We start from the raw sequence: 13538 nt of genomic DNA, 5'->3' as shown, positions 1-13538 counted from the left end.
ACAGCCTTAAAATCTGCTAGGGAAATTAGGATTAAGCCCAGACTAGGATTTGCATTGTGATTCAATACAACCATGCTCTTCCATTCCTTCATAAGAATAAAGTAACTTTTGAGCTGTTAACTATGTTAAAAACCACCCTTTTGGTATTTTTTAACCCCCACACTAATTGACTCAACATAATCAAGCAGTTCTGGAAAAGCAGCACCCTAGCAAGAACAGCAGAATGGGAGGCAGTTGAATCCTCCATCCATCCAAATGTACAGGCCAGCGGGTAGATATACATCTGTACTTCCTGCTGCAACTGAGCATTTTGTAACCAAATAATGATGTGTGTAAAAATTACAGGAACAGAAAGTGCTGTTGTTTTTATTTTAAAAAAATTTAAATCCTTCATTCACAATGTGAAGCTCCTCTGGAATAATATGATTATTCTTGCCGGGGCAAGTTTTCTTTACTAGAAATTATTTTTTTTTCATAAAAGAAAATCAGAGTGTTTCTACAGCTCTAACAATAAAGACAGAAAAAAAACCCATGTCTAGTAGGACCTGTAGTGATAGAACAAGAGGAGTGGTTTTAAAGTAAAAAACTGTAGATTCAGGCTAAATATAAGGAAGCCATTTTTTAATGAGCAAGAGGTGAAAGAGTAGAATAGGGTCCCTAGAGAGGTGATAGATGTCTCACTCCAGGAAACATTCAGTGGAGCTCTGAGCAACCTAAACTTTTTTTGGAAGATGTCCCCGGTCTTGCCAGGGGTTGGACTTGACAGGCCCTTTAAAGGTTCTTTCCAGCTCAACCCATTCTACAGTTCCATGAACATGAGGAAAAAGGCCCATCATCTTTATGATTTGATATTTCAAGACAATTCCAAAACTTTCTGGTAGAGGACTGCCTTTTCCTTGAACTTACATTGCAAAGTTTTTCTTTACAGAAAAACAACTTTCACAAACAAGTTCAATTCATGATCTGCCCAACGCAGACAGGAGGGCACAAAGTCCCAGTTTGTCTCACCTCCTTCCCTACCCAACGTCCCCTATAACCTCAAAATATATACAAGGCCAACACTTGGTCTGTTGCAGACAAGACTGGAATGTGTGAATTGTCTGGCAGGATAATTTAAGACTGGAAATGAGCATGGCTACATATGAGATATTTCAAAAATCTCATGAAGAAAGCAGTATGGAAATCATCTTACAGCCACAGATGCCAAAAGCAAACATCGTTAACAGATTTTAGATGCATTAGATCCATGACAGAACATTTTATTATTCAATTCTGCTTTCCATGTAACTTTAGGCACAGTGTCTATTCTGCAGGAATTTGGATCAGGTTTGTTGGCACATTTAAACAGGCTTACAGAAACCAGATGATGGTTTCAAAAAACTTTTTTATTCATTGAAAAACATCCTCCCATGTAAATTTCCCTGAATCACACAATTCTTAAGGGTTGAACAGGGGAATGGTATGGGGAATTTCCTATTTAAGTGGGTTCAGGATGTGCAGTCTTACCACTGTGATCCAACACGAAGTCATCCTGCGCATACCGGTACTTCTCTGGCCCGCAAGCGATGAAGACATCGTCATCTCCAAAGAAGTCCTGCAAGCACGTTACCTGGACAGCAAAATAAACACACGCAGTACGTTCAAAACTAAATCTTGGATTAGACAGCAACAATTAATAAGTTTGTCTTTACCTTCTCACAGTGGTACCTTAACGTTCATTTGTAATGACACAAGCCCTTCAGTTCCTCAGTACGTCAGATCTCTAGCAGCGTGGGAAACATCAGGGCCGAGAATGTAAAATATGACTGCCCCTTACCTCCAAAAACTCTTATATTTAGCACCTGTATTTTTGCTTATAGTTACATGAGCACACTGATGACTTTTACCTATAACTACACATACATTGCTTTGACAGGAACATCTGAAAACACTATTCAAATGTCAAAGATTCATGTATTAAGAATACATTGACTGCTTGTGGGAAGATCTGTTGAATTAAAGTGATTGCATCTGCAAATTGGGGTTTATGTTCTGAGGCACTTAATTTCCATGTTTTAGTGTCCTGCTAAAAAAAAAATGAAGTCATTCTCCTTTTTATTAAAAGGTATTTCATATTCAAGAAAATAAAGAAACAGAGTCCCTTCCATGCTTTTTGCAGTTGTCTGTTCTTAATTATATGGGTAATGATTCTACTTGGATAATGATGTTATCCAAGTAATGTATGTCAAGAAGGATCGAGATTTCAGAAAGAAAAGATGGTTTAGACATTCTCTAAAAACACTAAACCAAATATCTTGAAAACATCTCCATCCTCAAAAGTCAATAAAAATCACCTTGTGAAGGAACAAGTGTCTGCTTTCAAAATAGTTAAAACCAAAAAGCCACAACAAGAATTTCTAATTCCCTTGCAAGGGAAAAAAGTGTTTGCAGGAAGCAAGCTACTTTTTTAGACATAAACGCATTAACATTTTAATGTACAGTAGTTTCCCTTTTTTTTTTTACCATTGCATGCCCACATGAAATTTAGTAGTAGAAGTTAAAATCATTTGGTAAAGCCATGAAATCAAAGAAGTAATACAAAAATCTGCTTTCAGAGAAACCAGCTTTTTTCTTTCCCAGATACCTGTCAAGACTATTTGCATATTTCACCCACTGTGATAACAGCAAACATCAGCAGCAGTACAGGAAAGGGTCTGTGGCGCCTGCAATATCCCAGAGCCACTCGGAATGCCAGTGACCCTGGGCTCTCCACAGGAACTATGGCCCAGGGCATTCCCCACCAGCAGTGGGGTTGTCATGGCAGCTCCCCCAGGACAGCAGCCAGATCCTCAGCCCAGAGCCACTCACAGCATCCAGCATTTGTGTCACTGTGTCATGCAGCCAAAGGGCCACAGCCAGCACCAAAATCCTTTTATTGCCGCCTTACTGATGCAATGACAGTCGGCCGTCATTGATGAGAGATTTTCAGCTCTGCCTGAAACTGCTGCTTTTAGTTAACCAAAAAGAGGCACCAACAACTGGATTCAAAAGGCTGCACAAATTTAAGAGAAGTTTTGCTAACTTGGGATTTGTTCCTCTCGGCTTAATAACCAAGAGGACTTCATCATCATTTCCACAGATTTCCGGAATCCAACAACCAAGCCAACAGGAAACACTGTGAAAAAGCTCCAGAACACATCCCGCTCGCCCAGAACACTGTCAGGACACTGCTCACCAGCAGCACTGGCAGGACATCGGCAGAGATGTTCTGGGAGGTGCAAGCTCACACTCAAAGTCCCTAAACCTGGGAGCTATTTCCACAAGCTCTGCCTGCCCATCTCTGCTCCTGATGCCCTTGCAGTGCTATTTCGAGCAGGTTGGAGTTAAATGCTGTGGTTTAGCAGTGCCTAAAATTAATCTTTCTCTTCTGATTGAAAGCCTTGCCTCACCTCACCCCTTAACCCATCCAGTCTAACATCTGAACTGAGAGTAAGGGAGGAAGGATTGACAGATTTTATGTCAGAGTCTGGGAAATACACAGGGGTATAACTGCAAGCAGCAGCATCCCTTTGTTGTCTGCAGAGCAATTCTACAGAGTAAGGCTCAGATCTGTGCACAAAAGATGACAGGAACAACATTAGAAATGCTCCAGAAAATCTGCTGAAAATGGCTAGTAGGAATTGGAATGAATAATGAATTTTAAGAAATGTGTAATTCCCACATATCCTTCCTCACATGTTCGTGTACACAGAGCTTCCCCAGGCAAAAACGCACAGAAGTAATCCAGAGTGCCAGTGATCAGATAAGCTGCTGAAGGTGGAGACACAGCACCTCTATCTTGGAGTTCAGGCTGAGGCCAGCCTCTGCCTGCTCCCACACGGTGTGCCTGACCTGTGTGACTCCCACCTGTCAGTCACACAGCAAGACAGTTTACTGTAAAAAGTATTCGCCTTACTGTAAAATGTGTTAAATACAATTATAACTGAAAGCCAGACAAACACAGCTATGATAAAGCTTTACTCAGATGCTCACTATATTCCAGCAGGGAATACTCAAAGTCTCCCTTCTCCCCACAAATAATCCAGACTGGCTACACCTAAAATACACAAGAATGAGACAAGTATTGAACAAGTGTATGCAACAAAGAATAAAGACCTGCTAGAATTTACCAATGCCCCCACATTACGAGGCAAGGAAAGAATTTTCAAAACTAAATGAGTGGAAATGCATTTTTCTAAAAGCACAACCTAATAGTTATTTTTCTAGGCTTTTATTGTAATAAAGTCAAGTGAGGATTTCTCCAGGTGCAAACTGATGTAAAAATGAAGTTTTAATCTCCTACAGAATTAAAATAAATGTATACACAGCAATTAATGATAAAAGATTTTTGCTCAGTGTTCAAAAAATCATTGAGTTGAAATTATTAACTTGTTTGCATGTGATTTTGAATTCTGCAAGTCCACCATGGTCTAACTCGCAAATCATATAATTCCACTCCAAAGAATATCTGAACTTAGGCCATAGGAGAGGGGTTTCTATTACTTTAATCAGGATGCAATCCGTTTAGAAATTTATAAACAAAAAAATCTTGAAAACTTTTTTTCTTTAAGTTTCATTAGCTGTGGAATCTGTGCATATGAATAGGATGTCAGGTGTTCCAGAAAGTTAGGAACAAAGATTTAGTTTATCAAACTAGTGTGCTATAACACTGCCTCTCTTTCCACTATCCTTCCATAGTCTTAACCACTCTTTGTTTTGTCACACTTAGTGCTAAAAGCACTTTTCTGTTGACTTTGCATGTTTCAATATGCTAAACCCTATTTATTTCTAAATGCAACACCCTTTCCCAGACAAGCACTTCCTGTGACCTGGTAACTCCGCTGCTATTCCTTTCTTTGAAACAAGAAATGACTCACTGGTGCTCCTCTGACAACTCAAGGCTGCTCAGGTTGTCTTGCTGCACTGCTTTTCTTCAAAATGTGTCTCTACACACAGCAGAGTGGAGAATGTGTGAGTAAGACTGAATTGGTTTCGCACTCAGTCCTTTCCTCAGAATCTTTTCACTGGCACTCTCTCCACAGCTTTCTGAGACCATGCACAAACCACTCAGGGCATCCCTGCTTCTTGATGGGCTCAAAATCGACCTCAACTGAAGGAATGAAATCTTGAGACACTGGATGAAGTTTTTGACAAACACAAAGACCTCTCTTAGAGAGGCACATATGACTAAATATGCACTATGTTACAGGAGTGTCAGGTATAACAACAGCTTGGAAGGCAATTACTGGTCAAAGTACTACAAACTCTACAGCTAAAAGCACAAAAAATGTGGTTTAAATGCAGAAAAAAAAAAAAACAAACCCACAAACATAGGGCATTGAAAAAGAATGGAGAAAAATACATCTCTGAAAAATCAGGCTCCTGATCCACTGCTGTCTACTAGTGCAGTGCTTTAATGTCACATACACCCATGATACTTACCTTTCAAAATTGGCTTATGTTTCTAACAGATATTTAAAGCCAAAGAAGTTTGCTCTTTTCAAAGAAATGCTTCTTCAGTCAGATAAAGCCACTAGATAAGAACATACAAATTGTCATCCATATGGAAATCCCTTTCCCCTTACCACCACACACGCCTTGAAATGTGATTTACATCAATCCCTACTTCCACCTCATCTAACAAACAGAAGATACTTTCCCCTCCAGAAAAAACATGAACAATGATCAACTGTTTATAAATAGAACTCATCATGTATTTATTGATTGCCCTTTATGATGAAGATACAATGGGCAAAAATTGAAATAAATAGATGAAGGTTTATCCAGACAATATTTTTCCTCCAATCTCCAGAAGAAAAGTACTTAAAAAAAAAAAAAAAAAAAAGAAAAGAGAGAGAGAGAGAGAGACTGGAGCCAAGAAGGTTTTATAAACACTTGTAAAATTCCTGGAAATTCAAATTCCCAGAAATCTGTAGCACTCGACAGAGTTCTGTGATCATATATCAACAGCCCCCAGCCAGGAGCTTGGTGAGTAAACTGTCTCTATTCCAGCTCTACAAATGTACTTCATTCTAAACGTAGAAGGAAGGGCTATAAAGACAAATAGTTTGGCTTAATTTAGTATGTCTGATTCCATTTAAATAATCAGCTACAGGACTGCACAGTTTAAGCCTGAAAGCCACACCCTCTGTCTGGGGAAAGCGTCTCTGGATGACAAATTCTCAGCAGCAGCCAAAAATGGATCTAAAACATCAAAACCGTAAAAAATACAAGAGATAATTTGTATTTGTTTTAACAATGGAAGAAATACTTCTATCTACTGACTTCAATAAAACAGGATATGGTGTAAATATTTTTAAAAGGAAGCACAGAACATACAAGGCAAAAAGAAAACTAGCATGCACAGCAACAGCTGGATTTGTGAATGCATTTTCAGCTCAGCAGTTGAGACAGGCATTTGAGGCTGAAATTCTTCAAGGACTACAGTGGTTTTCTTCCCCCCATGAAATGCTGAAAAAAAATGTGAACAATTTTTTAAACGTCAGCATGACAAATCTAGATACAACCTCCCTGCTACTGCCTTAAGTGGGAGGGGTCTCCACATTTCTTGTAGGAAATGCTGTTCCTCTGACTGGGACAGATTATAACTGTGCTGCCCTGGCAGTTCTGCCCTTTGCCCCTTGCATCAACTTTTTTTCTGAGTAAGCAAAAGTAAAATATTTGTCAACTTAACCAGTCAGGTCATATTTGCAATCACCATTTTTATTTCCTCTTTTGAAACACTTTTAGCACTGTCATTTCCTCTTCACTGCCATTCAGACTTATTAAAATTCTTGCAGTGCTTTCTGAAGCTGCCAGCCTTACATTTCCAGGGTTTATGGTGCAAAATGCAAGGAAAGCATTCCTGCACAAACAGGTCAGTTGTCTGTCTGCCATTTCAGCTCCATCACCACCAACAGCAGGCTTAACTTTCAAAGCGAAGTTTCCTCTGGGCAGCCTCAGGAACTCAAAAAGGAAGGTGAAAAGGGCATTCCCACCCTTCCCTACTGAGCACCATGGTTTTCACACAGGAGCTTTTACCTTGGAAATTCCCCTTGGTTCTATTCTTTCTCAGAATAACTTGATCAAGGGAAAGGGGGGGTGTGTTTGACCAATATTCTCAATTACTTACTAAGCCATCAGTGAGCTTCACAACTAACCAAGAGGCAAACAAGAAGTTCAGTACAAAATTATGGCAGCTATTTGCCTGGTTATCCTGAGCCATGTTTTGTGACATGTCTTCAGTGAGGAAATAGCCAGATGGGTAGCTAGAATATACCCAGGAAGGAGAAATACTGAGAAAAGTCAAACCAATGACACTATGACATGCCCTTTCAAAAAATACCGTAATTGCCAGCATTCTTTTTTTAATTAACAACCTATTCACTTCACAGAAATGACATAGTGTCAAAGGCAAGTGTGCTAAGCAATTTGGGAGCAGGCAAAAAAAAAGAGAAACTGTTCAAGGGCCAGAAGCCCACACTGTACACAAGAACAGCAACAAAACCCACTGCTACATCAGATCTGTAGTAAGCCTGGAAAATCAGGTCAAACTGGTAAGATTCCTGCTGGTGAAATGAAGAAGCACTTGACACCTGCAAAAGCTTCTGTTCCTCACCAGCTTATGTGTGTCCTCTGTAACAGCTCTACTACAGAATCCCTCTGGGAACTCCCAACGTGCACAAAACTACACAACACCAAGAGAAGGGTAAGCAAGCTGCTAACCTCTGACTTAAGGCTTGACAGAGCTCAAATGCTACAGAGACTGGCCAAATCTGCCCAAAACAGCTTTAGGGTAGGCTGGGGAGCACTGAAGTCCGAGGACATAAAACTGTGAGCTTGGTAAGACTCTAGACACCCACACCTTTCCTACTGGCTATAGCTATGAGGACTATGCAAAGCGCCACAATAACTTCCCCAACAGTCAACTTCCATGAGGTCATTAGCAGACAAGAAGGGACAAAAATCCCTCCTTTGTTCTCTGGAAATAATTGGAATTAGGTCAAATGCCTCTTAATTTCGGAGGCTCAAATGCACAACTATTTTGTCTGCCAAGGAAACATGAAATACGGTAACAGATTGGATCATCCTGAAAGAATACAAAAATATCGACTCTGTTGCAAAATTTAAAATTCATTATTTGATCTTCTGTTATATGACTGTGCAACTTGACCAGCAAAATTACCTCAGATATTAAAGAGCATCTTGGAGGTCCTTTTTCTCTATAGTTAATTTAAGTAATTCACTTCTTTTTTTGGTCTACTCTTACTCTAAAAGCCCCTTTTAAGCCCATGCCGTCGGTTAATTTTAAACTTCACAGCAGTCCCACTGCAGTCAGTGAAATTATCCACATTCATGAAGCTATGCACAACCACAGCTTGGGAAAGGTCTGAGGGCATCCTCAGCTCTGCTGGACACTGCAATAAACTATGAAATTAATCCGATTTCTAGGTCAGAGCTTCCACAAGACATTGTCCAATTTACCACTTGAGGTTTGGCATCTTGCATCCTTTTGTTTTGTCCTTCAAGTTTAATAAATTCAGTAAGCTGCGAGAGAAAAACAAAGTTTTCTGGTTTTAATAATTTGTAAATGTTGAATTTGTCTGCCTTGGATAAAGGGAGCTCATTAACCTATTTAGGAAAACAGAGAAAAGGGAAAAAAAATTGAAACAAAGACCATAATGAGAGCAATTCTTCTAGGTCAGCTTCTTAAATGACTATTTAATCAGTGGCTGTGTCACATAATTACATTGACCATTAGAAAAAGAACCTCTTTCCACTGATATTTCATGACAAGGAACAGCAGTGAAAAAAGGAGAAGACGAGCCCTTCCATCCCACAGGGAATATAAGGAGTAAGAAAGGAAACAGAAATGTTAAATCTTTGCCTGCTGCCTGGTAAACAGAAAAAGTCTGGCAGAAAGCCCAGGAAACGCCTATTACAGTATGACAATGCAGAAATACTGAATAAACAGACTAGTCAGGTCACTACAACTCACACAGCCCCACAGCTGTTGGGAACAGATGACAGAACAGAGCACATCTCACATTTTAGTTTTTGATCTCAATTTCGAAATGATTTTTGCATGTATTTTTTTAACATCTCAAAAATTTACTTCTGAAAATGAACATGTGGAAATAGAAGATTGCATTTGGATGTGATTCAAATACATCATCCTAACTGCAATGGAAATGACAGGAAGAAAAATAAGCTGTAGGAATATGCATAAGTTAAAGCGAGTTCCTACATATATCTATTTCTTAAGGACTTCCAGTGCAGTAGGACTTCCTGGCAAGGTCCGTTCACCCGTTTTTCCAAAGGGCAAAACTGATCTGTCTGCAAAATGGCATTTCAAATATTGCACAGATTATGTGCAGCAATTTAAATATCAGAAAATAACAGTTGAAAAGTACTAAAATCCTGGAAATCTTGACTAATTTTGAATCGCTCTGTACAACTCTTCTGCCTCTATAACACAAAACACCCCTGAACAACCTTTACCTCAGCCTTGTCCACAACTTCAACAAGAGTCAATAATTTCAGTATATTAAACAGTGAAATTTAATGCCATGCTTCTCAATTTCATGAGTTACACAAAGAAACAACAGCCTTACTAAACATGCAGTAAGTGGAAATTGGAAACAGAAAATCAGCAAGTGCACCTTGTGATTGTGAACATAATCTAGTCCGTCTGAAGAGAAAAACAAACAAAAGGATTTCCAGTTACAAGACAAGGATATCTTTGCCCATAGGTGCATTAATCACCCCAGTTCACCAGTCAGCAAAACAGATTCTCTCCTTAAGTGGCATAACTGGAAAGCCTAATACAGAGCCAAAAATAGCACCTGACTTCACACAGCTAACCTTCCATCTCACCACCAAGCAGCTAGGCTAAAAATAAAAGCTACTTGTATTATGAAAGAACATTAAAAGGAAAAGGGCATATATAAGGACAGGTATCTGGTTCACCCAATTTAATAAAATCTTACTGATTTAATGACACCCTGTTCCACAATACAAATGAAGTTAAAATTTAAGTCTTACCATTTTTTCCCAAACATCACCTATCCTGCACTATTATAGAAATCATGCCTTTGGCTAATCAGCCTACTTGAAAAACATGGCATCCACATACTATGAAAAACTTAAAAATCTCCAAAATTATGTGAGCAAATATTCTATATACTTTCAGGTTTTTTGGTTCTTTAGATCAGAAGAGTTTCTGTAGCATTAATCAATAACCCATTGCAATCCTAAGTTTCCAATGTTTATGGGCAGACAATTTCCTGGAGACATTACAAAAGCCGCAGCTCTTAAGATGAGAACTATTTTTCCACAGACAAGTAAGAAATTCAAACTCAGTTTGTGGCCAGTGCAGAAAGAATAAAACAAAAGGCGTATAGCTGGAAATGTCCTTTGATGACAGGTACAAATAATTTTTCATTAATCTTTAAGCTTTAAATTAGAGATTTATAGTTTTACATTGGAACAGGTTGTTCAGCAAGACTGTGGGTGCCCTATCCCTGGAGAAAATTCAAGGTCAAGTTGGATGTGGCTTTGAGCAACCTGATCTAGTTGAAGATATCCCTGCTTATCACAGAGGGGTTGAATTAGATGACCTTTAAAGGGCCATTCAACTGATAATTCCATGATTCTATGTTTTTCCCGTGGCTTGAATGGTTCATGCAGGAGATGCTAAATTCAGTTTTCTACTCAAATTCTATTAAAAATCAAATTAAGTAATTCTAAGGTACAAAGTATTAGTTGAAATGCGTGATTCACTGAAATTTAATATTGTGATGTAGAGGTACAAAAAAATCTATTGCTCTCCGAGTTCCTGTGTCAAGGGTTTCATCTTGCACTCATTCAAAGCTGTTTTTCATAGCACTGCAATAGAAGGGAAAAAAACTTTCAGTACCCTATAAATTCAGGTCTCTCTCTCAGTCCTGTTTCCTTCATAGATACTACTTCACATAACAACAAACCTTGATAAAATCCATACAGCTCCTCACAGATTGAAGGATGCTTTTCACATGTACTTTAAGTTTTGGTCATTTAACATTATTTTAGCCCTTAAGACACTTCATTTACTTATTGTTCTGTTTGTTTCAGCATAACAACAATAGTACTTCTAACTAAAATTACAGTTCTATGTTTGTAACAATACCTTGCAATGCTAACAGCTTGCTAAACAGCACACACAGCTTTTAATGATACTTGATTCTTGAAGTATCCTACTCAGTGAACTGCAAACACTGGAAGAAAATTCAGCTTATGGATGTTCTCTCTATTTCAAACAATGATATTTCACAGATGAAAGGACTGAAATTCTGTGTAAAAATACACCCATATAAAGTGTGGAGGTATTTTGTGCTCAGCAAATTAACTTCCATGCTTACTCCGCTTTGCCTGTCATGAATTATTGAAGTCTGTTGTACTTGCAACTTGTACACAGAAACTGGAACAGCTATGCTGGGCTAGGGGCATCAAGTAAGAAAAATGAGGCTATAGCTGATAATAAAAGGATGAGAGGCTCAAAAATGTGAAAAAAATTAATGTACCGCAGGAAATAGAAACTACTTTTTATCTGGCTTTCAAAGATCCAGTTGAATCTCATTAACTCCCAACTTCAACCAATATTACTTCCAAGTCTGCTGCTGCTGCTCCTGAATTGCTTTAATAAGCTGATAAACAGATGTAAAACACATTTGAAGACATGGAAACATGTTTGATTTCATGTTCAGACAGCAAATGTGTTACAAATACACTTTAGGCACCGACAAAAGAACCGATGAGTCAATACTGCCAGACCAGAAGAAAAGGTGTCTCCGTGAGTTTCTCCTTAAAACAAAACCCAACAAAAGGCTGCACATGCTTCTTCTTAATATCTGGAAATCTCAGTTCTTCCTTCCACAATTTCAGGAAGAAAAGCAAAATGGATGCCCTGTGCCCCTCCCACCCCCAGAAACACAGAACTAAACCCCTGCCCAATTCTCCAGATCATTTAAGAGCACACAAAAGAGGTGCTAAACCCCATTTATCAATCAGTTGACTTCTGTGGTGTCTGCTGAGGTTTGTTTTAAAATCACACCACAATACTTTCATTGCCATACTGCTATTAGCAGATTGGAACTCAACTTTGGTGAGTCAGGCAGAGGATTTAGGTGACTCGGAACCTTTTCTTTTCTGAGCTAAATGCTGACTCAGTGTGGGTTTTTCTTTAGTTGAAGAGTGAGTAGATCAGAAGGTAAAGATGCTTAGAGGGTCATAATTCAGCAATAGACTGCAAAATATTAAAAGCCTCTAAAGTAGTCCTGTTTCTGCTGAGCCAGAACATGAGAAATGCTGCTGAACACTGGAAGCATCTGGGTAGCCTCATCATGTTTTATGGACTTCTCTATTAATCACATCAGAGGTGCTTTTGAAATGCATGAGGAAGTTAATTTCATTTGAAATTATTAGCTCAGAAATCATTAATTCTATCTGGAAATAAATTTTCAGAACCAGGAACAAGATTTCATAGATTGTTACAGAAGATCCATTTCAAAACCTTTATTATTTTTTCCTTTTTTTTTTAAATAAGAAACTTTAAAATATATTCCAGGCTTCCCCCTTCTGTAAGACACTGAACTATGAAGCATGGATTGAGCAAACACAATCATAAAACCATAGCATCAATAATAGTGAAGCTCAACACTGAAGGCTCTGCTCAGAAAGCAATGCTGGCATCCTTAAAGAATTTTTCACTTTCTTCCACTTATATCTGGCAGTACTTGAATCCATACATTCTTCCAAACTCCTAGTGCTCATTGTGGAGCAAATATCCCTTGTATTTACACAGAATTATACATTTACTCCTTGTAATACAAACCACTTTTGACTCATAAAGCCAATTTACATAATGGGAGGCCCAATGCAAAATTTGGGTTTGTACAATATTGAGATTCTGGCCAACCAAACCTTTTCAGTGGTTTGGCAAAAGCTATTTTTTCCAAAATTCTATTCAAGATAACTGCTAAACTGTCAGTCTCCCAAGTTTATGCTTTTCCAAGAATAAAGTCAGAGTTCACTAAATGTATTTTTTGTTTGAGGGCTGCTTTTTCAATTAACTATTTTTCCTCTATCTAAAAAGTTGGAAGCATTAATTCATTTCTAAAAGGCATTTAAATACAGTCATACATGGGAATTGGTGTACTTTTGTTAATTTCAGGGCTTTTTTTTCTTGTTAAGTCACCAGTTCATGAAGCATTTCATCATACTTTGTCTGCCGGAGGTCTATCAGACCTCCTTTTTTTCACTGCATTGATTATATTTTTTTCACAGACAGAAAACCAGCAAATGCAGCACTAGGATCTCTTCCAAGTCATATCGTGTGCAAAGTTAGGTAGCCTATAAATCAGTCATCACCTATTTCTGGCTAAATAAACAAACACAAACCACAAGGAAAACCTCATCTGCTTCAAGTTAAAAACTAAGACCAGGCTATGGAAGTGGAAGCAAAAGTTATTAAAGTGATTAAT

General features: G+C 38.4%; 1 protein-coding gene across 7 annotated transcripts in view; it reads right to left on the bottom strand.

Moving 5' to 3' along the window:
• Positions 1 to 13538, bottom strand: part of DCLK2 (doublecortin like kinase 2) — a 79122-nt gene that overhangs the window by 33774 nt on the left and 31810 nt on the right. For all 7 annotated transcript variants that reach the window (XR_005256896.1, XR_005256897.1, XM_038136499.1 and 4 more), the window contains exon 3: positions 1507 to 1609. Coding sequence is in view for 5 of the 7 variants with exons in the window: in XM_038136499.1 (XP_037992427.1) it covers positions 1507 to 1609 (103 nt within the window). In the remaining 2 variants the exon portion in view is untranslated. The remainder of the gene's footprint in view (positions 1 to 1506; positions 1610 to 13538) is intronic.

Source organism: Motacilla alba, chromosome 4 (assembly GCF_015832195.1).
Source record: "Motacilla alba alba isolate MOTALB_02 chromosome 4, Motacilla_alba_V1.0_pri, whole genome shotgun sequence".
Taxonomy (NCBI): Eukaryota; Metazoa; Chordata; class Aves; order Passeriformes; family Motacillidae; genus Motacilla; species Motacilla alba.
Note: the sequence above shows the minus strand (reverse complement) of the source record. Positions and strands in the feature narration are given on the sequence as shown.